This window comes from Caretta caretta, chromosome 24 (assembly GCF_965140235.1).
Source record: "Caretta caretta isolate rCarCar2 chromosome 24, rCarCar1.hap1, whole genome shotgun sequence".
NCBI classification, from domain to species: domain Eukaryota; kingdom Metazoa; phylum Chordata; order Testudines; family Cheloniidae; genus Caretta; species Caretta caretta.
The window spans coordinates 18221121-18249110 of NC_134229.1; the positions used below are offsets into that span (position 1 = coordinate 18221121).

Here is a 27990-nt window from a genome sequence, read left to right on the forward strand (position 1 = left end):
GTATAAACAGCCCCCATGCCCCACCCCAGAGACAGCTGCATCTCAGCGCTGGGTGACCAGCAGTGTGGACCTTGTAGTGGAGGGTCCCACAGGGTCCCAGAGCTTGGGCTTCAGCCTGGGTGCAAAGTAAAACCTACGTTCTATGTTCAAAGAACATCATATGGGGTGCCCGGTGTGTACATATACACAGACAGCCAAGCAAAGTCTTATATGTTTATGCCCAAATACATTTGTTAATCTTTAAGGTGCCACAGGACTCCTCGTTTTATATGGCTACTGCGTCTGACAGTGCCCCAGTCTCCTGCAGACGGGCTCAGCAACGAGCAACCCGAACGTAACCACACACCGGGGGCTTTATTTAGGATTCTGATTTATTTAGTGAATTTGCAAATCCATAGAGAGATTCCAGCTAGCCATGAGGTACTGGGACAGATGCACACACCCATACACCGTGCAGATCCTTGACTACGCAGCGGCCAAGGGTCAGTGCAACTGGAAATCCAGGCCTTTATTCTGTAGCCCATCGAGCCAGCATTAGCATTCATTTCATTCGGCAGTAGCCAAAGGAACCCACAGGCCTGTCTCCTGTAAGACGCTGAGTGCAGCTGTTAGGATAAGGCTTGGGGCCTACGAACTCTGGCACAGGTAAATGGCCCAACAATCACCCCTAAGTTCTGGGGGACTGGGAATAGAGTCTTTAAGGGGGGAGGTTTCTCCATAACGACACCAGCCAGCCTCAGGGACGTGAGCTAACACCGGCATTGGGATGCTGTAGGATGGGAACATCTGCAGATGTCTGACCACAAGCCGGCCATGGCAAGGAATTGACATGTCTGACAAGAAGCTGAGATCACTAACATACTAACCTATAGGAGATGGGACCCCAACATTGGCAGGGTGAGGAGAGACAGATCAGGAAGAGGGGAGAACCCCCTAAGGAATAGGCATTAAGCACAGTGACGTCGGGGTAACATTATAAAAGTCGTACCCCAGCCTGTGGGCAGGAGGCGGGCGAGATGTAGCGTTTGGGGGGTGCCTGGACCACGGCACCAGCTGGTGATGAGGAAGGTGATGGTGATGAGGAAGGTGATGACTAACATTTCCGGTTGTTCTGCCAGGGGCGGTGCGAGTGTGGGGCGGGGTGGGTGGGCATTCTGTCTTACCGCTGTCCTCCAGGCGTATGGGACTCTGCTACAGATGCTGATCAATGATTAGAAATACAGGAGGGTTCCTCCAGTGCGAGGGCTGCGACCGGCCCCAGCGGGGTCCCCAGCTGAACGGCAATTTTAAGAACGCTGGGACGGATCTAGGCACCAGAACCTGTCGGACCTCCCAGTGATCCCTGCAAATTTGTAAGTAATCAATAGAATTAACGAACGATATATAGGTTGGGCTCCAATGGGCAGGAATTGGGTGCTGCGGGGCCCGTGCAGGGCCGGGCTCAGGGGAGCAGCTTCCCCAGCAGCACCCAGTCAGGCCAGGCAGTTAGAGGGCAGAGGGGAATTGCCCCAGAGCCAGATCGTTGGTTGCTGTCTCCGCAGGTGTGGAGGTCACCTTTGTGAAGAAGTACACGTAGTCTGCCGAAGGCAGGGAGACTCCAGGGGTAACGTCTTTTATAGAGGGAGTGGCACACCCTTTGCCAGAAAATCTTGATATATCCGAAGCAGGAGCACCTGGAGAAGAAGATGGACCCGAGGGAGGAAACCAGCCTGTAATGAGGCGGGGGCAGCTCTGGTTCCTTCTCTGCCCCCAGAACCTCTGTCTCCACCATCCAGCGGTTCCCGCCTCTGCCCCCCGGTCCCACCCTCCCGGTGCTCTCCCTGCTCTCGCTGTAACCGGCCACGGCAGGCCGGGCGTCTGGTCCTCTCTTGCCTCCCCCGCGCCCCTTTCTGCAGTTCCACAAGAGACTGAAGCTGGAGTTTGGATCCCAGCTGATCACCGGGGGCGGCTCCTTCCCCAGCGCGCGGCCCCCCGAGGAACACGCCCGGCTCTCAGCGTCCCCGGCAGCCCCGACCGCTCGGTTCAGTTATTTTATAAACACCCCAAAGCGCTGGGAGTCCTGGACACACACGGAGAACAGGAGCTTCCACACAGAGCAATGGCTTCGCTCCACCTTAAACATACAGGGAGTGGGGTCTAGTGGTTAAAGCAGTGGGGGCTGGGAGCCAGGACTCCTGGGTTCTCTCCCCAGCTCTGCATCATTGACATAACATTGACATAACAACAAGAGACGCGTTGTCATAACTCCAGGAGCCGGGCAGCATCACTGAGGCGGGGGAGCTGGTCTGGAAGGAAAAAATTCCCAATTCCTCTCTCCTTCCCTCTGGCCAAAACCCCTCTTGGCCGCCCCCACCTTCCCAAAGCTTCAGCACAGCCCGAGGGTTGGGAGACTCTAGGGGTCTGTCTACACTACAGCTTGGGCAGGTACAAGTTACGTCACTCCAGGGTGTGAATAAGCCACCTCCTTCAGCGGTGTAAGTTACGCCACCCTAAGTGCCGGTGCCCACTTCCCGCTGCCATCCCACTGCTGCTCGCGGAGGTGGTTTTATTATGCCGACCGGAGAGTTCTCGCCCGTCAGCACAGAGCGTCTTCACCGGATGCGGTACCATGGCACCGCGGTCGCCCTTCTAGTGTAGACTGGCCCTAGGTTTCAGCAGCCCTTTGGGGAGTTCCCGAGGCGTGAGGTTCCCGGGCTCGCTCCCGCACTGCGGCCAGCTGGCAGCATTTACCTTTGTATCGAACCCCAGCGAAATCGATGCAATAGTTCTCATCCCCTGTACAAGGGGTGATCTGGCTGTCGCATGAATCAGAGTTCAGATCAAAGCAGGTTGGGCACTGCAGCCCGTTCCCGGCGGTGTTCTCCTCAGGCACTGAGAACCGAGAGAGAGAGAGACATGGTCACAGGGTGGGTTAAACCTCGTTCAAATTGCAAGGCGTGCCCGCCGACCTGCACTGGTCAAGCATGCGAAGGCCCCACCCCAGCCTGACAGCATTGCTCCGTCTGTCTATCACACGGCAACCTCTGAATCTGGCAGCCGATCAATTCCAGCATTTCCAGGTACTTTCTAGGCCAGGGGTTCTCAAACTGGGGGTTGGGACCCCTCAGGGGGTTGCGAGGTTATTACATGGGGGGTTGTGAGCTGTCAGCCTCAAACCCAAACCCCGCTTTGCATCCAGCATTTATAATGGTGTTAAATATATTAAAAAGTGTTTTTAATTTATAAGAGGGGTCACACTCAGAGGCTTGCTGTGTGAAAGGGGTCACCAGTACAAAGGTTTGAGAACCACTGTTCTAGGAACTCAGGGCCAGAAGACTACTGTCTTTGGAAGAAATCGGAAACACCCTCCTGCCATCTGATCAGAGCGGCCACCTCTGCAACTGTCTCAGATCAAACACCTGTTTGATGGCCCCACTGACATCCCCAAGCCCCCATCTCCACTTTGCCCAGTGTACACGGTTACACCCGGAATGACTGATCTCTCAGACAGAGAGAAGGAGGACGGGGGGGGGGGGGGGAAATGGGGAAGGAGGGGTTTGGGAGTGGGGCATTGAACCCATGGCAAACCAGGGGCATTCCACAGGCTTTATGCAGATATGCTTATGACTATGACTATGACATAACTGTAATATGCTTTATGCAAAATACTTCACGTGATCGATCATTGGAAAAGTTGTAATCTACTGAATCAGGTTTTCTCATTTGCATGCAGGTATCATCTTTGTAGATGGTTACGAACATGGAGTATAACCCTGTGTTATTAATGTAGCCCTGATAAGTGAGGGCCCTGGAGGGTACTTAAGGAACTCGGTGGCCCATTGGTGAACAAACAATGACCTGTAAATGGACTTGTTTTTCCTGTAAGCCTGTGATGGGCCCTGCAAAAGCATGAGACTGTCTCTGGATTCCTGATGCTGGAATCCATCTGGGATGCTTTTTTTCCCCCACAAGAGCAGAGGAGAAGTTTAAACTGAGCACAAAGGATTCCTGCCTTTCGCAAAACCTATATAAAGGCGGGAAGCCAAACAACAGAGGCGGCTGCCAGTCGTGAGCACACCCCTGCTTACCAGCCAAGACATCTGTGAAAATGAACATGGGGAAAGGGCAGAGCCCAGACTGGGAGTGAGTCTAGTCTGTGAAAGTCATTATTAGAACAACTGTTCGGGTAAGATATTACATGTAACAAGTTTCTTTAGTGTATTCAACTTAGCTTGCGTGTTTGTTTATTTTCCCTAGTAACCTACCTACCTACCTACCCAGTAAGCCTGGACCCTGGATCCGTGTTGTAGCAGACTAGTGTATCTGGCTCAGCAAGACAGGGATCTGGGGGTACTGCCAGACTGCTGCCAAGCTGGCAGGGAAAACAGACTCAGGGGGTCTCAGCACATCAGGTGACAGCACCAAGGGGGTCCCAGTGACCAAACTCATCGCTGTTTTAAAAAAGCCTCACCCACCTCTACTTCCTGGTTAGCTGGTCGGTCGCTGACCCTCCCATGGCGTCCCCCCACTGCTTGTTACCCCTTTTATCCCGACCCGGAGACTTTCAACAAGTCCGTCTCCTATTCGCATCCCAGCCTCCAAGCAGGTGCCGACACCTTTGCTATACCAGGCAACCCCTTCTCCCTTTGTCCCTGCCCGCCCGGAGCAAGCCGTGCCCCTCGGGGCCGATATCCCAGCCGTGTGTGTTCTCCCCCGACATCTCTGTGACGCCGGCGATGTCCCAGCTGTGATCACTCCCCCTCATTCAAAAGCTGAAAGCGACGGGAAATCCAGTTGTTTGGGGAAATGGCCAAACGGGCGGGTTTGAATTTTTTGCACAAGGACCAACGGGGATAAACTGGCCAGCAATGAACAGCCCCGAGTCTCTGAACTCAGTTTCCAGCCATCAGAAGAGGGACATCTTGGAGCAGCTTCCCACAGTAAGTGGGGGCAAAGCCCCCAGCGAGTTTGAAGTGGAGGCTGATAGGCTCAGGGAGGTTTCGATTTGAGCCCATCCCGGCTGCTGCCCCCTCTCTCGCCTGCAGCCCTCGCCCGTCTGATTTCACATGGGCCCCGACTGTTCCACCCCCTGGTCTGGAGACCCGCCAGCTACAGCCATTTCAATGGCGACAGAAATGACATTCGAGTGAGTGGACTTTAGGGCAATAAAGGGGAGAAATGGTAACAAAGACAATCGTGCCGGGGCTTGTCCACATGAACCATTCGACTGTAGCAAGCGGGGGAGGTGACTAAGCTCCACTGGGCTCTGAATCGACCCTGCACCAGCCTGCCACGGCCCAGCTGTCCACGTGCAGCCTGCTGACACGCGTGAACCCTTCGTTCATGTGCTTTGAGCTAGTGCCCTTCCAACAAGCCATGAAACGGCACCGTAAAAACAGATCCCTACGTACCTGCCAGTACAGCCGAGTTACAGTTCTCTGTACTGCACTGTGCGATGTTGACCCGGATATACTTGCCATTCCCAAGAGTGACAGTGACGGGGCCTTTTATGAAAGCACTGAAGTCATCTAGACAGCCTTTGGAGACGCTTGTGGACTTTGTCCCGTCTGCTGTTACTAAAAAACCAAAGAACAGAACTGAGAGGCTGGGAGGGGAACCTCGAGGCGGAGCAGGGAGGTTATTTTACCTCCGAGTTTGGCCCTGGGGTGACGTTGCTGGGAGCCCGTGCCCAGTTCTGGCACCCACCATTCCAGAAAGAGTTTGCACACTTGGGGAGGGGTCAGAGAAGAGCCATGAGGATGATTAAAGGGCTAGAAAACCTGCATTAGAGCGAGAGACACCAGGAGCTCCACCCAGGTAGCTCAACACAGAGCAGATTCGGGGGTGACGTGATCCCCGTCTGCCAGAACCCACCCGGGGAACAAACATTTACTAACGGGCTCCTCAGTCGGGCGGTGGAAGGTCGGACGCCATCCAGTGGCTGGGAGTTGGAGCCAGACAGACTCAGACTGGAAATAAGGCGACTGTCTCACAGGGAGGGTGATTAACCACTGGGACAATCTCCCAAGGGCCGTGGTGATTCTTCCTCAGTGACAATTTGTAAAGCCAGATGGGATGCTCTTCTCCCACCTCTGCTCTTGGGGCCATCTGTGAACCCGAGTTAGCCACGCGCTGGTCTCAGCATCTGCACTGCCAAGCCTCCCGGGGCTTCGATCCACCCGGACACCGCCAGGCCGGGGCTGCACTAACCCCGGGACAACGTTAGGCCTTTTGCAGGCATGTCCCATGGTTGTTAGCACTGCCCTGAGCTGTGCAGTTCTCTGCCGTGAGTCTCTGCGACGGCGACTCTGCTTGAGAGCCAGGTAGAGACGAAGCCGGCTGCAGGGAAAGTGGAGTTTAAAACGTCCCCAAGGGGTCGATAAACCGGAAGGTGATTTCGCTGCAGCAGAAGTGAGTAGGCAGGAGGGCAGGAAAACATGGCCCCCAAGGAATTATGGGAAGGCATTGGAGGACTATTGGCAACTGTGTGAAATAAGCTAGTGTACAGCTGTGTCCCCACTGCAAAGTTAAAGTGGAACCCGAGTCTAAGCTACACCTTGAACTGCACAGCCAGCCTGAGCTCACAGCTCATATCCACTCAGGTGAAAGGGTCTGTGTGTGGTTAGTAGGGACGGTGGCGGGGGTTAGAGCTAAACCCCGGGTCACGGCCCACATTAAATGCAGTGAAGCCGTACCCTGAGTGGGTGGAAGTTTTAATAAACCCATCTGTGACTGTGCTGGGAAAATTTCCTGACTGTGGTCAGAAGGGTGTGTGTGTGTGGGGGGGATAGATAGATAGGGTGTGTGGGGATAGATAGATAGATAGATAGATCACATTAAAGCTGATTTGTGCTATGCATCCTTCTTACAGGGTAAATGAAAGGAAACATTAAATCTCTTTAATTCAAAGGAAGGATGAACAAAACCAGGTCTGTAACTAAGATTTTCAATTTCAAAAGGGCAAACATTGAGAAGGGAACTAGTGAAATCTACTGTCCTGATCCCAGGGAGTTGAAAATGGAGAAGGTTTGGAATCTCTTGAAGTCAAACAGGCAGAAACTATCTTGAATTTGCATCCCAAGCAAGGAGAAAAATCTTGTAAGGCCGGGCTCCAGCCCTGAGCAGCTGACTAAGAGGTTCAGACAGGATTCTGGGAGCCCGGTAGTGTACAAGGGGTCTCACTGCCAATTTGCTTTTTTTAACATAATTCAGAACGTGCATTTCCACCCAAAGCAGCTTCGCTTGCTGCAGCGCAGCCGTCCATTGTGGAGCTGAAAACGTAGTGAATAAAAATCCATAACTAAAGCCCAAGGGGTGAGATCCTGGCCCCACTGAAGTCAATGGCAGATCTGCAACTGGCTCCAAGGGGCAGGATTTCAGACCGCCCAGTCTGCCAGTCGCAACCCTGTAATGTTGCCTGAACAAATCAAGCGTCGAGCTCAGACTGAGTGTTCTGTGCCGGGTGAATGTGCTTTGTGGATGGATTGTGCTGGGGTTGGCCGTAGCGATGAGGATGTGTCAGACTGTGGGGTAGGATGTGCCTGGACTGACGGCAATGTCACCTACCCAGGGTATTTTCTTCTACCACCATAACGCAGCCGCCTTTAGCCGTGTCTACTGTGCAGGTCCCTGCTGGAGGCTGGCAGGAGTCTGCTGAGCCATAGCACGCTTGGCATGTCACTGTTTGTGCTGGAGAAAGAAGAACACGTGTTTCCTTTTTACTGTGGCGTAACAGTGTCACTCTGACATGTCCCTTAGCCCCAAGTCTTCCCCCTCTGCTCCAAACAAGCCGAGGGGTTAACGGACCCAGTTTCCTCTGGGACACCCGGCAATTGCACAATTTCAGCCGCCCTGGGCCAGTGGTACCCAGGGGGTCAGCACGGGGACGGGTGAAGGGGATGGTGCTCTTCTCAAGCTCCGCCCACAAATTCAGCTCCGCCCACCCAAGATCTCATTCCTGTTTTAAAGGTATTCACAGTACCGGAGAGTCGCTCACTTCTCAGCGTGCGTTGCCTGAATCCATTGCACCACCCAGGGCTCCTTGCAGCCCCCCATTGCCCTCACAAACTCGAGTTCCCCTCCCATCTCCTTCTATAGCAGGTTTGCCAGGCTCAGACCCCCACCCCCTACATAATGCCAGGGGCTCTGTGTACCCTCCATTCCCCTGCCCCGTACCAAGGTCTCCTATTCTCTCCCCATGCTAGGGGTTCTGTGTGCCCCCCATTCCCATCCCCCATACCTGGGCCCCCAATCTCCCCCAATGCCAGGGGTTCTGTGTGCCCTCCTCCTCCCCTTCCCCCCACCATCCGTCTTTCTGCCTGGGAGATCAGCCGCTCAGGGTGTAACATGTTAAGCTCCATGGGGACACTGGGCAAAGCTGGGCTGGGGGGTGTTGATGGGCTGGAAGGTGTCAATGGCCCCATCAACCGGTTCTTTGATCTACACACAGTTACAGAGGGGGTTGAAGGTCTGGCTGGGCTGGCCAGACTCCAACAGCTCTGTGTGTCCCCGATTACCCTCTTCTGGTTTTCTGATTCCGTCCTCCACCCCCCAAAAATCAATAGGGTTCTGCCCAGTGATGTCTATAACATCCCCTGCAATTTAGGAGTTGATGGAACGCAGCGTTCAAAAGTTACTTCATTGCACAGAAATAGGGAAATGCCATTGAGGTGAGTGCGGCCAGGTTGTCTGGGCTGCCTGCCGGCCAGCAGAGGGGTCTGACGGAAAGGTTTGGGGTGCAGAAGCCAGCTGTCTTGGCCCTTAGCTTCGCAGGGATTGCTCCCCTTTGGGAAGGCTCTGTGATGGGCTGGCTCCAGGACTACAGCCGGTTACAGGCCCTAGGCTTAAGTTAAAGTCAACTTTGCCCACATCCCTCTGGATCAGCCCAGCCATTTACAGTATGCGGGGGATGGCAAGGATGGAAATTGCCAGGCAAAAAACTGTGTTAAACAGCACAAAGGGATGTTCATTGTCTCTTGTTCCCCAAATTATCATTGATACAAGTCATATTAACCACAGCGCATGGACCTCTTGGGGACATATAAGTGGAGAATCTCTGCCCTTCAGTCCTTATGTACAGCGCTCTGCACAAAAGCTATGTAAGTGCAACATCTTCACAGCTTTTCTTTTAGAGAGTCTAAGAGTTTCAGGCTCTGATGCTGATCTAGTCTGAGCTCCTGCCTAGCTGAAGCCAGAAAACCTCACCCAGCCCTTCCTCCATGCAGCCCATATCTGATGGTCGAGCTAGAGCCAATCTTCCAGAAGGACGTCCAATCCCAATGTACAGAGACCAAGAGATGGAGAATCCCCACCCCCACCACCACCCCCACTTGAGAAGCTGGTGCCAGGATTAATTCCACTTTGGACTGATCTAAATTCAGCTCCCACCATTGGATCTCATTCTGCCTCTGTTTGCTCGGTTGGAGAGCCCTCTGCTACTGGACATTGTAGGCTTGATTCCAGGTTACACTCAGTCCCCTATTGTGTAATTTACTCCTGTGTTAATTCCCCTTTATGCTGCCAAAGCAGTGCAGAGGGGCCTTCGTGGGAATAAGAATTCAGGGGAGTGTCCAGTCACGGTGTCCCTCAGGTCCACGCCCAACAGATGGGTTGCTATGGCTGCGGCCCTTGGGGAATTCACACCCTGAGCACTGCAGTGTGACCAGTCTAACCCCTGGGAGAGATGGAGTTCGATGGGTGAATGCTTCCCACAACTCAGCTACCGTCGCTCGGGGAGGGGAGTTCCTAGAGGGATGGAAAACCCCGTCCTTTGGGACACGAGGCATCTTCACTACAGGGCTCTGCTGGCCCAGCCACAGCTCTGTGGCTAACCATGACAGCAGCCATAGTGTAGACAGGGCCCTGTACCCCACACAGAGCTAATCCCCCCTCCCTGCATAGGCTGGATGTTCTCCTGACTGAGGATCCATGGGGGGTAAAGTGTCCAAGTCCGGGCGGGTTTCAATGGCCACAGCAGCGGGTGACTCACCTTGTGCACTCGTAGCTAGGAGAGCAGGGAGAAGGCAGAGGAGGAAGGAAACCATCCTGGTCCTGGCAGGCCCACGGGGCTGGGCTCAGAGCTGAACAGGGCCTTCTCTCGGCTGACACAGCGAGCTCTGCCGGGGGGAGGAGGAGAGAGTCAAGACCGAAATGAGGATGGAAAGGGAAAGGGAATTAGAGCTGAGATTAAGGGGGGGAAGCACCAGGGAACAGAGCTGCACAAATAACCAATTTTTTGGTTCACTGGCAGTTCTCAAAGATCGGGGGGGTGGGAGGATCTTTTTTGGTGGGCCCAAAATTCTCATCTAACTAGAAAGCCAGACAAAATGTTTTCTTTTTTCAGAATTTGTTTTTCTAGAATTTTTTCCAGCTGAAGAAATGCAGAGAAATCAACACAAATTCGTGAAACGTTTCAGTCGCCCCAAAGCTGCATTCTTCAGTGGAGAAAAGTTTTGGTTGGAAAATTTCTCCCAGCTCCCCCATGGCCCAGACACGCCTCGCCGTAGCAGAGCGGGGGCTCCGGGACACCGGAGAAGGGCGCTCCGCGGGACAATCCTCGTCATAGTCGTGGCTCCGGACGCAATTGTGGTGACCAGCAAAGTGCAGATGTCAGATGTAGCCAGTGACAGTCACAGGGACACGACCTGCCCCTGCCTCACGTCCTGTTACACCAAATCGCTTCAATGTGGAAGGAGACAGTTAAACAGCAAGTCAGCCGCAGCCTGTGTGCTTATTGCCAGACGGCCAGGGCCCCAGCAAGCCTACGGGTCCATTGACTTCAACAGTTACACTGCTGTAAACCGGCTGGGATCTGCCCCATTGACTCCAATGGAGCTACGGCCGATTGACCCCAGCTGGGGATCAGGCCCAGTTTTCACTCCCTCCTCCGTATTTGCTCCATGTCTGCACCGTCCCTTCTGACATGGGGCGACCATCACGGCCTTGGGGCGCCAGGGTCAGAGCATCCTGCCGATCTGCAGAGGGGCCCTACAGTGTTTCCACATTATCTCCACCCCCTTGGGTGGCCCAACGGCTTCTTCGCTTTCCTCTTCTGCAGCGAGCTGAGGTGTCCATTGATCCTCCTACGGGGACGCTCCGGTCCCTTCCCTGGATCAGCCCGGTTCAGTTAGAACCTGTCAGGTCTCGGAGGCTTCAGACCCCCGCCCTGCCCATGTGCGTTACTTTGCATTGACCAAAACTCAACTTCATCTGCCATCGCGTTGCCCGTTGACCCAGCTCCGTTCGATCTCCCTCAAGTTCCCGACTAGCCTCCATTTGTTGCCTTCTCTGCAGATTTCACCACCTCCTCGCTCACCCTCCATCAGATCATCTGAGTACCGTGAACGCTGGGTCTAGCGCAGAGCCTGGAGGACTCCACTTTTAAGCTTTTGCCATCACACAAAATTCCCTTGAATTCCGGCTCTGTTTTCTTGAGACACCAGGTGGGGGGAAGAGACGAGCTTCCGAGCGACACCGAGCTCTGCTGCGGTCAGCGGAGCTAGACAGCTCGTGTCTCTCCCCAGCAGAAGCTGGTCCAATAAAAGCTTTTCCCTCCCCCACTTTGTCTCTCTAATATCCCGGGACCTGAATGGCTACAACAATGCTGCAAAGTCTGTTTTCCGGCTGTTGTCCTGTTTCTGCTCCATGACAGTCCTTTGCCTCCCACCCCAGGACGGCTTTGATTACTTACTGCCCTATGACAGGTTTCAGAGTGACTGCCGTGTTAGTCTGTATTCACAGAAAGAAAAGGATGCATCCCATGAAGTGAGCTGTAGCTCAGGAAAGCTTATGCTCAAATAAATTGGTTAGTCTCTAAGGTGCCACAAGTCCTCCTTTTCTTTTTCTGCCCCATGGCGAGGGACTGTGCTGAAGTCTTTTTGACAGTCCAAATCAAGTACGTCAACTGGCTCTTCTCTGCTCCCTAAACCTGGGACGTTCAAAGCATCTGAACGGAGTCCAAAGCCTGACTCCCGGGGAGCGTCAGCAGATGCTGGCCCCCTCGCTGCCATTTTTGCCTTTAAAAGGTCTCTATTTCATTCACACACAATTCCATGAGTGGGGCTTCTTTTCCTTTGCAAAACTTGACCCGCTTTATCCCTGGAGCTTGCATTTGAAATATATCTCCATCCTTTACACTCTTTCAGCAGATCATCAATGATTACAAGCAATAATTTAACACACCTTAAAAACTCTTACCTTCAGCCGCACAATGGTTCCGTTCACCTCCAAGTTCTCTGTAGTATTAAAGAGATGCACTAACCTGTCTAGCATGGCCCCTTTCCTCTCTATATAGTCCAAAAACGCAACCAGATTAATCTACAAACTGGGAGTAACCGTGAATGATTTACTGAAATGTAATAAATTGCACGACCCCTATACCTGGGCACTCCCTCTTTAAATACAATTCAGACTGACCCTTTCTCAATCCAGCAGCTGTTGTTTTATTGAACTTGTCCCATACAGTCTGCTGGTTTGTGTAACAGAGATAAGAGGTGGTACTCAGCTTCGTCACAAGGGTAGTCACAAATATAACCATTTGCATATCAGAGGTGTTTATCCAGATCCAGAGGTGCTGTAAATGATAGAGGAACCGGAAAATTCACAGCAGCTGGGATCTGGCTCCACTGATTCCTTTGAAGCAACGGCCAATTGACACCAAACGGGAGTGGGGTGAGATTGTCAGAATGAAGCTAAGGACGGCCATGGAGTTGGCTCCATGAGGACAGCTCTCCTTCCACTCCCAGAACAGGTTGTTAAATTCCTTCTCATTAAATGGAGCGTAAGCAGAGTTAGGATGAGCTCCACCCTGACATCTGGTGGCGAGGCATGGTGGGTTGTGGAAAAGAACTTCAGCGGCTGATCTCATGTGCATACGTACACCCACCCTGCCTAGATGGTCACTTTGGCTGCTGTAGGAGCCCCAGTTTCTCTGGGGCCAGGAGTAAACTGTTATTCTCCTGATTATGTGACCCAAGGACAGCAGAACTGTCCTTGGCCTTTTGTTATGATGGAGGGACTCGCCATCAACTAAGGAGCACTCGCTAGTCAAGGGACATGGGTTCCAAAACTCAGTGGATGGAGGGGGAAGGAAGGAAGGAAGGAAGGAAGGAAGGAAGGAAGGAAGGAAGGAAGGAAGGAAGGAAGGAAGGAAGGAAGGAAGGAAGGAAGGAAGGAAGGAAGGAAGGAAGGAAGGAAGGAAGGAAGGAAGGAAGGAAGGATTCTTGGGTACCCCCCTGAGTTGAAATCACTGAGTGGTGTGTTAAATAGTAGGGGCCTGAAGATGTATTGGTGAGCGACCTGCAGGATGGCTACTTGGTGGAGTGGCTTGCTGGACGGCTACTGGAGAGGAGCGGCTGGTGGTGAAGGCTGCAGCAGAGACCCACAGAAAAGTGGTGCTGTTGGAGCATGTAAGGTGCCCCTTTACTCCCCCCCCTTCCATTTCCACACAGGCTGGGGTGTTAAAACTCTGCAGGTGAACTTTTGAACTCTGGGCTCACCAAGGACAGAGACTGAGACTTTTGGGTTGCTGGACTTTGGGGTTGTTGGACTTTGGGGACTTTTGGGTTGCTGGACTCAAGAACCAAAGGGAAAGGGACACGGCCCAATTTGTTTAGGGTGGGGTTTTGCTCACGGGTTGTGTTATGAATCCTGTCGGTGGTGTTTCCCCAACATAATGCCACATTGTTTCTCTCTGGTATTAAAAGGCTTTTTGCTACACTCAGACTCTGTGCTTGCGAGAGGGGAAGTATTGGCTCTTGGAGGCGCCCAGCAGGGGCATGTGTTAATACTCATTTGGTGACAGATTTTCTTATCTGCCCCATACCAGGGCGTTGCGTCAAACTGGATCCCAAGAGCACAACCTTGCACCCGGCTGGGGGAATTTAGTTATAGAAGAACTGAGAGGAGAAGAGCGTTTCAGCCTTGGTTGCATTACAGGCCAGCTTTGCTCCCTCAGGTTGTCGAGATGGGTAGGGGGCTTCCAGATGGAATCCAGGTGTCAGGATCTCCAGGAGTTGAGAGAGAGAGTGGTTGGAGACTGGCTGATGAAGAGTGTAATGGAAAAGCTGGGGATTATTTACAAACACATATGAAGTCATGGCTCAGATTCAGCTAGGAGGTGGTGGTCTGGTAGCATCACCTCATCAAATTTGCAGCCTTGTTCTCTGGAATCTCGGCTGTCATTGAACACACACGAGTAGGGCCGGGTCTACACCAGAAACTTTTGCTGGCACAGCTATGCAGGTCAGGGCGCGTGATCTCCTGGGACATCGCTGTGCTGCCTAAAGCCCATAGGGGCAGTTATACCAGCCAGAAAACCCCTTTTGCCCGGAGAGCTTATTTCAGCCTCCTACTGATGTTGTCTCACAGTGTGTAATTGAAACATTCCTTGGAGTAAGAGCCTGAGTCTCCCACCTCCCAGGTCCAGTCCTTCTCTCTCTTGTGTGCTTGTTTGCTGTGGCCCAATAAACAGGGGGAATCTCACATAGGAGCAGGGAGGGGATTTTCCCTCTGGCTTTGGCCCTGGGGCGACACTGCTGGGATCCAGTGTCCAGTTCTGGGGCCCACAGGTCAAGGGGGAGGTTGGCTGATTGCAGAAGAGCTACAAGAATGACGAAAGAATTAGAAAACCTGCTTCATAGTGACAGGCTCCAGCAGCTCGATCCACTGAGCTGAACACAGAGAAGGTCCAGGGATGACTTGATCCCAGCCTGTCAGTCCCTACATGGGGAACGAATACTTACTAAGGGGCTGCTCAATCCAGCAAAGGAAGGTCTGACGGATCCCAAGGCTGGAAGCTGGAGCTGGACAAACTCAGACTGGAAATAAGGCGCACATGTCTACCAGGGAGAGGAATTACCTGATGGAACAGTTTCTGAAGGGTCCTGCTGGGTTCCCCGTCAGTGGCCGTTTTCACGGCAAGCCTGGGTGCTTTTGCTGAGAGACCTGCTCTCGGAATCCTGTGAGGGGCGTTCCCTGGCCCGTGTCACACAGGAGGTTGGACGTGATGGCCCCAGTGGGTCCCGTCGGGCCTGGGGATCTGCCACTATTTACATATTTTATCCCAAGTGGAAGAGCTGGAAAAGGAGAGATTGAGAGAGACCCCTGCCTGGAAGGACCTATAGCCTGGGGGTCAGGCTGTGCCCCTGGAAGGGATGGCCAGGTAGAGGAAAGCATCACACTAGCCTCTTCCACAGCCAGGATGAGCGCTCTAACCACTAGGCTGCTGGATAACACGAGGCTTCCTCCTCCGGACATATTGTGGGGGGGTCGGCGTGCTCTGAGACACCTGCTGGACTGGGGCCTGCAGGTAAGGGGGGTTGCAGCACCTCGGGCTGATTCTCTCCCCTTAGCTCTGACCTGCCCTTGTTACTATACCAGACGATTTCTGTATGATTTTTAATTTGATATAGTTTAAAGATCCCAAAGTAATGTTCATTAGAAGGCCTTTCCTTTTTCCTTTCTCTGTGAGCGGTTTGCAAAGCCAAACTGCTCAGCACATTCTGGGTCAGAAGAGATAAGACTTTGCAAAAACAACTGTTCCTCGGAACAGCACACAGAGAATCCCACTCTTCTCCCGTTCTTTATCTTGTTTGTTATGTTAAGCAGTTTTGTTACACCCGAAGAGTTGTTAAAGTCAGAAGAGATATGTGTCGAAATCAAGCTTGAGAATGCATGTGAATGGATGTTGTGTGTAAATAGAAGATGAACGGTTAGGAGTTCCAGCCTAAGAGTTACCACTTCAGTATCGATTGGCCGAAGAATGCGCTAAGTGGAGCTAACTGGATGACCCCCGGAGGGCAGACTGGAACCCACCCAACAGCCGCAAGGATGGGAGACCCAAAGAACAAGATCACACCGGGCAGCACAGAGCCGTCAGCGATGTGCCATCTGCTGACTGATTCAGCAACAGCATGATGAAGCCACCTCCATGGACTGGCCTGGGAATAAAACTCCGATTAAAAACAGACCCTAAAGACAAAGGACTTTGAGTCTAGTTCTACAACCACCCTCCAGGAGCATCGGATGAGCGTCTGACAAAGACTCCGCTCCAAGCTCAAGCCCAGGTTACCTGGCCAGTAACTAGGAGTGAGCAACCTCTAGGCTGGTAACTATAACAACTTTGCAGAACTTTTATGAGTATGTGTGTGGTGTTAGGATATAGATATTCAGGCCTGTCTGTAAAGGCCTAGACTCTTAAGAATTTAGGTGTATTCTTATCACTTCGCTAGTTCTAGAGGTATAAAAGAAAGAATCAAAATCGCTGGCTGCCGGTGTAAGGGCCTTCTCTTACTGTGACAGTCTGAGGCCCTGTGCTTAGGCTAAGGCCGCTGGCCAAGCAGCAGGGGCAGCCCCAAGCTGGGAAGCGACCGGGCACCTCCTCACATCCCAAACTAGTCACACTGGAAGAAGGTGCCATGGGGCTGTTAGGATACAATCCTGTCCTGATAGTGCCGATCGCCTCCAGAGAAAGGGAAGTGCCTAGAAAGTGTAAAAGGAAACTTAGTTTGAGAGCATCCTGCCTGGCAAGAAGTCACTTCTCAAGAGCTGGGATGTGAAATCCTCACTTCTGTGTTGTTCTGTCACCGTAGTCCCCATTTCCCCATTGTTGGTCTGTATCATCTCGGTCTGGATCTTGATTGTTCCTGTCTGCGGTATAATTAATTTTGCTGGGTGTGAACTAATTAAGGTGGTGGGATATAATTGGTTACATAATCATGTTACTATATGTTAGGATTGGTTAGTGAAATTTCAGGAAAATGATTGGTTCAGGTCGAGCTAAGCAGAACTCAGGTTTTACGATATAGTCTGCAGTCAATCAGGAAGCGGGGGGTGGGTGTGTGTGGGGGGGATGGGAACAGGGAATGGGGGTGGGGGAGTCGGAATCATGTTTTGCTAAGCGGGGGGGACGGGAACAGGGACACAGGTGAAAGGCTCTGTGGTGTCAGAGCCGGGAAGGGGGACACTAAGGAAGGAAACGGGAATCATGCTTGCTGGAAGTTCACCCCAAAAAACATCGAATTGTTTGCACCTTTGGACTTTGGGTATGGTTGCTTCCTGTTGGTGCGAGAAGGACCAGGGAAGTGAGCGGGTGAAGGAATAAGCCCCCTGACATGTGGGAGTGAATGGGATGGAGTAAATATGACTGTTTACTTGCTTTGCCACTTGTGGTATTTTGTGTGAGTACCTGGGCTACGTGATTACGTGTTTACTGGGTCTCTTTCTGTATTCACACTGAACGCGGCATTTTGCCTTATCCCCTTTTACAAGATCCCGTCGGGTTTCATTTTATTGCTATAAAAGCCTGCCTCAGCCAGCCCCAGCTCACACGGAGGACGGGCCCTGGGCTCCTGACTCCCGCATTGGCCTGCTGCCCTGTCAATCAGGCTGACCGGGAAGGCTGGCCTCTCCGCATTGGCCCTGGGGCCTGTCAGTCTCAGGATAATGACCCCTCTTCGGCCCTTCCCCTTTCTTTGGGTCCTGGGAGAGGGCCCACCAACCCCTCCCCCCCTCACATTTCAGGGAGGGGCCAACAATGCGGGTGACCAGACGGTCCGATATTAGGGGCTTTGTCAAATATACACATCTATCCTCCTCCTCCCCGCAAAAGAAGTGTCCCGATTTTTCACTCTTGTTCTCTGGTCACCCTACCCATGGCCCCCGACATTAGGAACTGAGGAGCCAGTCTGGCCCAGCGGGGTGGGCAGGGGGCTCGGGGCACTGGTTGCCTGGCAATCGTCAGGCGTTCTGCGGGTCTGGTGCCAAGGCGGGGATTTGCAGGTGGACAATAAACTGGGTGAAGTTTCCAACCGGAAGCTTTTCTCGGCGAGGCACATGGCCCCGGGGACCTGGAGATGCGCCACAAATTCTTGCCATGAGATCTCGAGCTAACGAGGGCCAGGGTCGGAGCTCCCACCCCTGCCCTAGGGAACTGTTGGATGGTTAATTCCCCTCCCTGCTAAACATTTGGATTTTGCCCACTTTGGCCCAGAACAGCCCCAGGCATCTGCCGTGCCCACCCCAAAGTTGCGTGGGGTGCCCCTCACCCCAGCACTGTGCGGCATCACTCCCCTGCTTGGTCAACGATTAACATCAGGACAAACAGCTGCTTAGTTGAACCCAGGAGTCCGGACTCCCAGCGCCTCCCCACCCCGCGCTCTGACCACTAGACCCCCCTCCACTCTCCGAGCTGGGGATGGAACCCAGGAGTCCTGGCTCCCAGGAGATAGGGACAGAGTGGATTCTCCATTCTTAAATGAAGACACCTCTTTCTAAAGGATGTGGCTCATTTCCATCCACACACACACAACCCGCCACCCCCAAGCAAGAAGAAAAAGACATATTGAAGGAAGCAGGGCTGCGGTGGAAAAATACAGTATGTGATCGTGTAATCGCAGGTTGTAGCAGAATGCAAACGCGCCGGGGGATTGGATTACGCTTGCACTGACAACCTGGCATTTCCTAACTTCTGACTGCTCAACTGTGACTCCACGGGGTTCTTGGAATGTAGATTTTTAATACAGATTAGATATATTCACACACACACAGAAAGACAAGCAAATTATTTTGTGGCTCAGCAATGGGTAACCGGAACATAACGTAAGGCTTGGGGCCTATGAACTTTGGCACAGATAAATGGCCCAATGGTCGTCCCTAAATTTGGGGGGATTGGGAACAGGGGAGGTTTGTCCATAACGACACCAGCCAGCCACAGGGACGTGAGCTAACGCCAGCTTTGGGATACTGTTGGATGGGAACATCTGCAGATGTCTGACCACAGGCTGGCCATGGCAAGGAATTGACATGTGTGATAATAAGTTGAAATCAGTAATATCCTAACCTACAGGAGAAGGGACCCTGACATCAGCAGGGTGAGGAGAGACAGATAAGGAGGAGGGGAGAACCCCCTAAGGAATAGGCATTAGGCACAGTGGCGTTAAAAATGGTCCCCCAGGCTGTGGGCAGGGGGCAAGCGGGATGTAGCGTTTGGGGGACATTGAGGACATTGGAGGAAGGTGATGGTGAGGAGGAAGACAATGGCTAACGATTCCGGTTGTTCCACAAGGGGCGGTGTGCGGGGATGGGCAGACGGACATTCTGTGGTAACGCTGTCCCCGGGCTGGGCTGAAGCTTGTGTGATTCTGCTACAGGGTGTTGATCAACAATTAGAAACAGAAGGTTCCTCCAGTGCGAGGGCTGCGACCGGCCCCATCGGGGTTCCCAGCTGAACGGCAATGTTAAGAACGCTGGGACGGCTCTAGGGACCAGAACCTGTCAGACCTCCCAGTGATCGCTGGGACTTCGAAAGTAATCAATAGAATTAACATTCGACTCATATATCGGGCGCCAATGTGCAGGAATCAGGGGCTGCATGGCCCGTGCAGGGCTGGGGGTCAGGAGAGCAGCTTCACCAGCAGCAGCCCAGTCAGGCCAGGCAGGTAAAGGGCAAAGGAGAATTTCCCCAGAGCCGGGCTGGCTCCATCGGTGGTGGCAGGGGTTGTTTTGGTGGTGGCAGGGGTTGTTTCTTGGGGGGTGGGTGTTTTTTCTGCAGGTTTGGAGGTCGCCTCTGTGAACGCGAACCCGTAGACTGCAGAAACCAGGCTGTCTCCGGATTTAATGCCCTTCACAGACTCAGTAGCGCAGCCTTTTGCAACAAATGTTGATATCTCTAGAGGTGAACCTGAGGAAGGAAACCAGACTGTTATGAGGCGGGGGCAGCTCTGGTTCCTTCTCTGCCCCCAGAACCTCTGTCTCCACCATCCAGCGGTTCCCGCCTCTGCCCCCCGGTCCCACCCTCCCGGTGCTCTCCCTGCTCTCGCTGTAACCGGCCACGGCAGGCCGGGCGTCTGGTCCCCTCTTGCCTCCCCCGCGCCCCTTTCTGCAGCTCCACAAGAGACTGAAGCTGGAGTTTGGATCCCAGCTGATGGCCCGGGGGCGGCTCCTTCCCCAGCGCGCGGCCCCCCGAGGAACACGCCCGGCTCTCAGCGTCCCTGGCAGCCCCGACCGCTCGGTTCAGTTATTTTATAAACACCCCAAAGCGCTGGGAGTCCTGGACACACACTGAGAACAGGAGCTTCCACACAGAGCAATGGCTTAGCTCCACCTTAAACATACAGGGAGTGGGGTCTAGGGGTTAGAGCAGTGGGGGCTGGGAGCCAGGACTCCTGGGTTCTCTCCCCAGCTCTGCATCATTGACATAACATTGACATAACAACAAGAGACGCGTTGTCATAACTCCAGGAGCCGGGCAGCATCACTGAGGCGGGGGAGCTGGTCTGGAAGGAAAAAATTCCCAATTCCTCTCTCCTTCCCTCTGGCCAAAACCCCTCTTGGCCGCCCCCACCTTCCCAAAGCTTCAGCACAGCCCGAGGGTCTGGGAGACTCTAGGGTCCTGTCTACACTACAGCTTGGGCAGGTACAAGTTACGTCACTCCAGGGTGTGAATAAGCCACCTCCTTCAGCGGTGTAAGTTACGCCACCCTAAGTGCCGGTGCCCACTTCCCGCTGCCATCCCCACTGCTGCTCGCGGAGGTGGTTTTATTATGCCGACCGGAGAGTTCTCGCCCGTCAGCACAGAGCGTCTTCACCGGATGCGGTACCATGGCACCGCGGTCGCCCTTCTAGTGTAGACTGGCCCTAGGTTTCAGCAGCCCTTTGGGGAGTTCCCGAGGCGTGAGGTTCCCGGGCTCGCTCCCGCACTGCGGCCAGCTGGCAGCATTTACCTTTCACTAGGTTCCCAGCGAAACTGATGCAATAGTTCTCATCCCCTGTACAAGGGGTGTCTTGGCTGTCGCAGGGATTGGTATTCAGAGCAAAGCAGGTTGGGCACTGCAGCCCATTCTTGGTGGTGTTCTCCTTGGGCACTGAGAACGGAGAGACACACGGTTACAGGGTGGGTTGAAGTTCATTTACCCCACATTGTGCGCCCACTCCCCTGCATTGCCCAAGTGTGTAAAGGCCCCTATCCCCAGCCCGACAGCATTGCTCCGTCCGTCTGTCACACAGCAACCTCGGAAGCCTGCAGCCGATCAATTCCAGCATTTCCAGGCACTTTCTAGGCCCCGAGGGCCAGAACCTTGCTGTCTTTGGGAGAAATCAGAACATGCCCCCCCTCCCTCCCCCCACCAGCTGATTAGCCCAGCCCCCTCCGCAACTGTCTCAGATCAAACAACTGGTCGATGGCCCCACTGACACCCCCATCTCCGTTCTGCCCAGCATCCCAGGGGTGTAACACCCGGAATGACTGATCTCCAAGACAGAAAGGAGGATGGTGGGGGGTAGGGGAATGGGGGAGAGGCGTATGGGGGAGGGGCACTGAATCCATGGCAAGGCAGTGGGGATTGGAATAGAAAGTTGTCTCCAATGCACTCCAAGAACTTGCTGGATGATCTGAGCCCGGCTGTGTTATTTTCCCAACCAATCTCTGGGTGATTGAAAGCCCCCGTCCCCACCACGGCCTGGGCTTTGCAGGATTTTGTTGTTTAAGAAAAGCCTCACCCACCTCTTCTTCCTGGTTAGCTGGTCTGTCGCCGACCCTCCCATGGCGTCCCCCCACTGCTTGTTACCCCTTTTATCCCGACCCGGAGACTTTCAACAAGTCCATCTCCTATTCCCAACCCAGCCTCCGAGCAGGTGCCGACATATTTGCTATACCAGGCAACCCCTTCTCCCTTTGTCCCTGCCCGCCCGGAGCAAGCTGTGCCCCGCAGGGCCGATATCCCAGCCGTGTGTGTTCTCCCCCGACATCTCTGTGACGCCGGCGATGTCCCAGCTGTGATCACTCACTCATTCAAAAGCTGAAAGCGACGGGAAATCCAATTGTTTGGGGAAATGGCCAAACGGGCTGGTTTGAATTTTTTTCACAAGGACCAACGGGGATAAACTGGCCAGCGATGAACAGCCCCAAGTCTCTGAACTCAGTTTCCAGCCATCAGAAGAGGGACGTCTTGGAGCAGCTTCCCACAGTAAGTGGGGGGCAAAGCCCGCAGCGAGTTTGAAGTGGAGGCTGATAGGCTCAGGGAGGTTTCGATTTGAGCCCATCCCGGCTGCTGCCCCCTCTCTCGCCTGCAGCCCTCGCCCGTCTGATTTCACATGGGCCCCGACTGTTCCACCCCCTGGTCTGGAGACCCGCCAGCTACAGCCATTTCAATGGCGACAGAAATGACATTCGAGTGAGTGGACTTTAGGGCAATAAAGGGGAGAAATGGTAACAAAGACAATCGTGCCGGGGCTTGTCCACATGAACCATTCGACTGTAGCAAGCGGGGGAGGTGACTAAGCTCCACTGGGCTCTGAATCGACCCTGCACCAGCCTGCCACGGCCCAGCTGTCCACGTGCAGCCTGCTGACGCGCGTGAACCCTTCGTTCATGTGCTTTGAGCTAGTGCCCTTCCAACAAGCCATGAAACGGCACCGTAAAACCAGATCCCTACGTACCTGCCAGGACAGCCGAGTTACACTTGTCTGTGTTGCACTGTGTGATGTTGACCCGCACATACTTGCCATTCCCAAGAGTGACAGTGACGGGGCCTTTTATGAAAGCACTGAAGTCACGTACGCAGCCTTTGGAAAGGTTTGTGGACTTTGTCTCGCCTACTGTAATTAAAAAAACAAAGAACAGAACTGAGAGGCTGGCAGGGGAACCTCGAGGCGGAGCAGGGAGGTTATTTTACCTCCGAGTTTGGCCCTGGGGTGAAGTTGCTGGGAGCCCGTGCCCAGTTCTGGCACCCACCATTCCAGCAAGAGTTTGCACACTTGGGGAGGGGTCAGAGAAGAGCCATGAGGATGATTAAAGGGCTAGAAAACCTGCATTAGAGCGAGAGATGCCAGGAGCTCCATCCATGTAGCTGAACACAGAGCAGATTTGGGGGTGACGTGATCCCCGTCTGCCAGAACCCACCCGGGGAACAAACATTTACTAACGGGCTCCTCAGTTGGGCGGTGGAAGGTCGGACGCCATCCAGTGGCTGGGAGTTGGAGCCGAACAGGCTCAGACTGGAAATAAGGCGACTGTCTCACAGGGAGGGTGATTAACCACTGGGACAATCTCCCAAGGGCCGTGGTGATTCTTCCTCAGTGACAATTTGTAAAGCCAGATGGGATGCTCTTCTCCCACCTCTGCTCTTGGGGCCACCTGTGAACCCGAGTTAGCCACGCCCTGGTCTCAGCATCTGCACTGCTAAGCCTCCCGGGGCTTCGATCCACCCGGACACCGCCAGGCCGGGGCTGCACTAACCCCGGGACAACGTTAGGCCTTTTGCAGGCATGTCCCATGGTTGTTAGCACTGCCCTGAGCTGTGCAGTTCTCTGCCGTGAGTCTCTGCGACGGCGACTCTGCTTGAGAGCCAGGTAGAGACGAAGCCGGCTGCAGGGAAAGTGGAGTTTAAAACGTCCCCAAGGGGTCGATAAACCGGAAGGTGATTTCGCTGCAGCAGAAGTGAGTAGGCAGGAGGACAGGAAAACATGGCCCCCAAGGAATTATGGGAAGGCATTGGAGGACTATTGGCAACTGTGTGAAATAAGCTAGTGTACAGCTGTGTCCCCACTGCAAAGTTAAAGTGGAACCCGGGTCTAAGCTACACCTTGAACTGCACCGCCAGCCTGAGCTCACAGCTCATATCCACTCAGGTGAAAGGGTCTGTGTGTGGTTAATAGGGACGGTGGCGGGGGTTAGAGCTAAACCCCGGGTCACGGCCCACATTAAATGCAGTGAAGCCATACCCTGAGTGGGTGGAAGTTTTAATAAACCCATTTGTGACTGCACTGGGAAAATTTCCTGACTGTGGTCAGAAGGGTGGGGGGGGGGGGGGATAGATAGCTAGATCACATTAAAGCTGATTTGTGCTATGCATCCTTCTTACAGGGTAAATGAAAGGAAACATTAAATCTCTTTAATTCAAAGGAAGGATGAACAAAACCAGGTCTGTAACTAAGGTTTTCAATTTCAAAAGGGCAAACATTGAGAAGGGAACTAGTGAAATCTACTGTCCTGATCCCAGGGAGTTGAAAATGGAGAAGGTTTGGAATCTCTTGAAGTCAAACAGGCAGAAACTATCTTGAATTTGCATCCCAAGCAAGGAGAAAAATCTTGTAAGGCCGGGCTCCAGCCCTGAGCAGCTGACTAAGAGGTTCAGACAGGATTCTGGGAGCCCGGTAGTGTACAAGGGGTCTCACTGCCAATTTCCCTTTTTTAACATAATTCAGAACGTGCATTTCCACCCAAAGCAGCTTCGCTTGCTGCAGCGCAGCCGTCCATTGTGGAGCTGAAAACGTAGTGAATAAAAATCCATAACTAAAGCCCAAGGGGTGAGATCCTGGCCCCACTGAAGTCAATGGCAGATCTGCAACTGGCTCCAAGGGGCAGGATTTCAGACCGCCCAGTCTGCCAGTCGCAACCCTATAATGTTGCCTGAACAAATCAAGCGTCGAGCTCAGACTGAGTGTTCTGTGCCGGGTGAATGTGCTTTGTGGGTGGATTGTGCTGGGGTTGGCCGTAGCGATGAGGATGTGTCAGACTGTGGGGTAGGATGTGCCTGGACTGACGGCAATGTCACCTACCCAGTTTAATATCTTCTGCCACCGTAAAGCAGCCACCTTTAGCCGTGTCTACTGTGCAGATCCCTGCTGGAGGCTGGCAGGAGTCTGCTGAGCCGGAGCACGCTTGGCATGTCACTGTTTGTGCTGGAGAAAGAAGAACACGTGTTTCCTTTTTACTGTGACGTAACAGTCTCACTCTGACACGTCCCTTAGCCCCAAGTCTTCCCCCTCTGCTCCAAACAACCGAGGGGTTAACGGACCCAGTTTCCTCTGGGACACTCGGCAATTGCTCAGTTTGAACCGCCCTGGGCCAGTGGTACGCAGGGGGTCAGCAAGGGACGGGTGAAGGGGATGGTGCTCTTCCCAAGCTCCGCCCACAAATTCAGCTCCGCCCACCCAAGATCTCATTCCTGTTTTAAAGGTATTCACAGTACCGGAGAGTCGCTCACTTCTCAGCGTGCGTTGCCTGAATCCATTGCACCACCCAGGGCTCCTTGCAGCCCCCCATTGCCCTCACAAACTCGAGTTCCCCTCCCATCTCCTTCTATAGCAGGTTTGCCAGGCTCAGACCCCCACCCCCTACATAATGCCAGGGGCTCTGTGTACCCTCCATTCCCCTGCCCCGTACCAAGGTCTCCTATTCTCTCCCCATGCCAGGGGTTCTGTGTGCCCCCCATTCCCATCCCCCATACCTGGGTCCCCCATTCTCCCCCCATGCCAGGGGTTCTGTGTACCCTCCTCCTCCCCCTCCCCCGCCTCATCGTCCGACCTTCTGCCTGGGAGATCAGCCGCTCAGGGTGTAACATGTTAAGCTCCATGATGACATTGGGCAGAGCTGGGCTGGGGGTGTTGATGGGCTGGAAGGTGTCAATGGCCCCATCAACCGGTTCTTTGATCTACACACAGTTACAGAGGGGGTTGAAGGTCTGGCTGGGCTGGCCAGACTCCAACAGCTCTGTGTGTCCCCGATTTCCCTCTTCCAGTTTTATGATTCCGTCCCCACCCCCAAAAAAAACCAATAGGGTTCTGCCCAGTGATGTCTATAACATCCTCTGCAATTTAGGAGTTGATGGAACGCAGCATTCAAAAGTTACTTCATTGCACAGAAATAGGGAAATGCCATTGAGGTGAGTGCGGCCAGGTTGTCTGGGCTGCCTGCTGGCCAGCAGAGGGGTCTGACAGAAAGATTTGGGGTGCAGAAGCCAGCTGTCTTGGCCTTTAGCTTCGCGGGGATTGCTCCCCTTTGGGAAGGGTCTGTGTTGCGCTGGCCCCCAGTTTTACAGCCGGTTACAGGCCCTAGGCTTAAGTTAAAGTCAACTTTGCCCACATCCCTCTGGATCAGCCCAGCCATTTACAGTATGCGGGGGATGGCAAGGATGGAAATTTCCAGGCAAAAACCTGTGTTAAACAGCACAAAGGGACGTTCATTGTCTCTTGTTCCCCAAATTACCATTGATACAAGTCATATTAACCACAGCGCACAGACCTCTTGGGGACCTGTAAGTGGAGAATCTCTGCCCTTCAGTCCTTATGTACAGCGCTCTGCACAAAAGCTATGTAAGTGCAACATCTTCACAGCTTTTCTTTTAGAGAGTCTAAGAGTTTCAGTCTCTGATGCTGATCTAGTCTGAGCTCCTGCCTAGCTGAAGCCAGAAAACCTCACCCAGCCCTTCCTCCATGCAGCCCATATCTGATGGTCGAGCTAGAGCCAATCTTCCAGAAGGACGTCCAATCCCAATGTACAGAGACCAAGAGATGGAGAATCCCCACCCCCACCCCCACCCCTCCTTGAGAAACTGGTGCCAGGATTAATTCCACCTTGGACTGATCTAAATTCAACTCCCACCATTGGATCTCATTCTGCCTCTGTTTGCTCGGTTGGAGAGCCCTCTGCTACCGGACATTGTAGGCCTGATTCCAGGTTACACTCAGTCCCCTATTGTGTAATTTACTCCTGTATTAATTCCCCTTTATGCTGCCAAAGCAGTGCAGAGGGGCCTTCGTGGGAATAAGAATTCAGGGCAGTGTCCAGTCACGGTGTCCCTCAGGTCCACGCCCAACAGATGGGTTGCTATGGCTGCGGCCCTTGGGGAATTCACACCCTGAGCACTGCAGTGTGACCAGTCTAACCCCTGGGAGAGATGGAGGTCGATGGGTGAATGCTTCCCTCAACTCGGCTACCGTCGTTCAGAGAGGGGAGTTCCTAGAGGGATGGAAAACCCCGTCCTTTTGGACACGAGGCATCTTCACTACGGTGCTCTGCTGGCCCAGCCACAGCTCTGTGGCTAAGCCATGACAGCAGCCATAGTGTAGACAGGGCCCTGTACCCCACACAGAGCTAATCCCCCCTCCCTGCACATGCTGGATGTTCCCCTGACTGGGGGTCCGGGGAGTATAAAGGGTCCAAGCCCAGGAGGGGTTAGACGGCCACAGAAGCAGGTGACTCACGTGGGGTAGTTTGTGCATTCGTCGTAGCTAGGAGAGCAGGGAGAAGGCAGAGGAGGAAGGAAACCATCCTGGTGCTGGGAGGCCCACGGGGCTGGGCTCGGAGCCGAACGGGGCCTTCTACCGGCTGACACAGCGAGCTCTGCCTGAGGGGAGAGGAGAGAGTCAAGACCAAAATGAGGCGAAAAAGGGAATTCCAGCCGAAATTTGGGCAGAGGAGCACCAGGCAACGGAGTCACACAAATAACCAATTCTGTGCTTCACTGGCAGTTCCAAAAGATCGGGTGGGAAATCGTTTTGGGTTGGCCCAAAATTCTCGTCCAACTGCAAAGCCGAACGAAAAATGATTTTGGTTCATTTTCAAGCATTTAGAAAGATTTTAAAATTGGATGAAATAGAAATGCTGCCATCAATTCTGAAATGAAAAGACATTTTGAGTTGGAAAAAATCCAGAACGTCTAATTCGGGAAATGTCCAGACAAAACATTTCCATTTTTTCAAGGTGTTTTTTCTCGGATTTTTTTTCAGCTGCAGCAATGTGGCGAAATTGACACAAATTTGCAAAATGTCTCACTCGCCCTGAACCTGCGTTTTTCAGTGGAGAAACGTTTCAGTCGAAAAATTTCTCCCAGCTCCCTCCTGCCACTGACATGCCTGGAAAAACAGAGTGGGAACTGCAGGGTAGAGTCCTGCATAGGCCTGGTTTTCAAATCCCACTCCGACCCGCCCCCAAACTGTTTCTTGCATTTTTATTTCGCTCCCAGCTGCAAAAACCTTAGATCCCGCAAATCCTACAAGAGAGAGAGATTCCCTCATGCCACTTTTAAAGAAAATAGTCTGGTTAATATATTATACATATAAACGGAAGTCAGACATAATTCTTACCGCTAAAAGTATAAAACAAATCTTACTTAAACCATGTAAAAAGTTATTTAAGTGCTGTTATAATGGACATCAAATCGCTTTCTATCCTTTGCTTAAATTTAAGTATAAACACTTTTATTTTTAAAAAGCCAACTTGCTTTCTATTGC

At 53.1% G+C, this 27990-nt stretch overlaps 2 protein-coding genes across 2 annotated transcripts; both read right to left on the minus strand.

The window, feature by feature from the left end:
* Nucleotides 1-353: 353 nt before the first annotated feature.
* On the minus strand, nucleotides 354-12714 carry LOC125625594 (phospholipase A2 inhibitor and Ly6/PLAUR domain-containing protein-like). Its single transcript, XM_048827865.2, has 6 exons — nucleotides 12175-12714; nucleotides 9968-10094; nucleotides 7546-7668; nucleotides 5391-5555; nucleotides 2731-2871; nucleotides 354-1673 (listed from the first exon to the last, which is right to left on the minus strand). Exons 2-6 carry the CDS (start codon nucleotides 10020-10022, stop codon nucleotides 1486-1488), a joined length of 672 nt encoding a protein of 223 aa, XP_048683822.1. The 5' UTR covers nucleotides 10023-10094; nucleotides 12175-12714; the 3' UTR covers nucleotides 354-1485.
* Nucleotides 12715-18488: 5774 nt separating this feature from the next.
* On the minus strand, nucleotides 18489-26979 carry LOC125626076 (phospholipase A2 inhibitor and Ly6/PLAUR domain-containing protein-like). The gene is made up of 6 exons (XM_048828766.2): nucleotides 26962-26979; nucleotides 25283-25409; nucleotides 24535-24657; nucleotides 22414-22572; nucleotides 20700-20840; nucleotides 18489-19657 (listed from the first exon to the last, which is right to left on the minus strand). The coding sequence occupies exons 1-6, from the start codon at nucleotides 26977-26979 to the stop codon at nucleotides 19371-19373; spliced, it is 855 nt and encodes a 284-aa protein (XP_048684723.2). The 3' UTR covers nucleotides 18489-19370.
* Between the last annotated feature and the right edge of the window lie 1011 nt (nucleotides 26980-27990).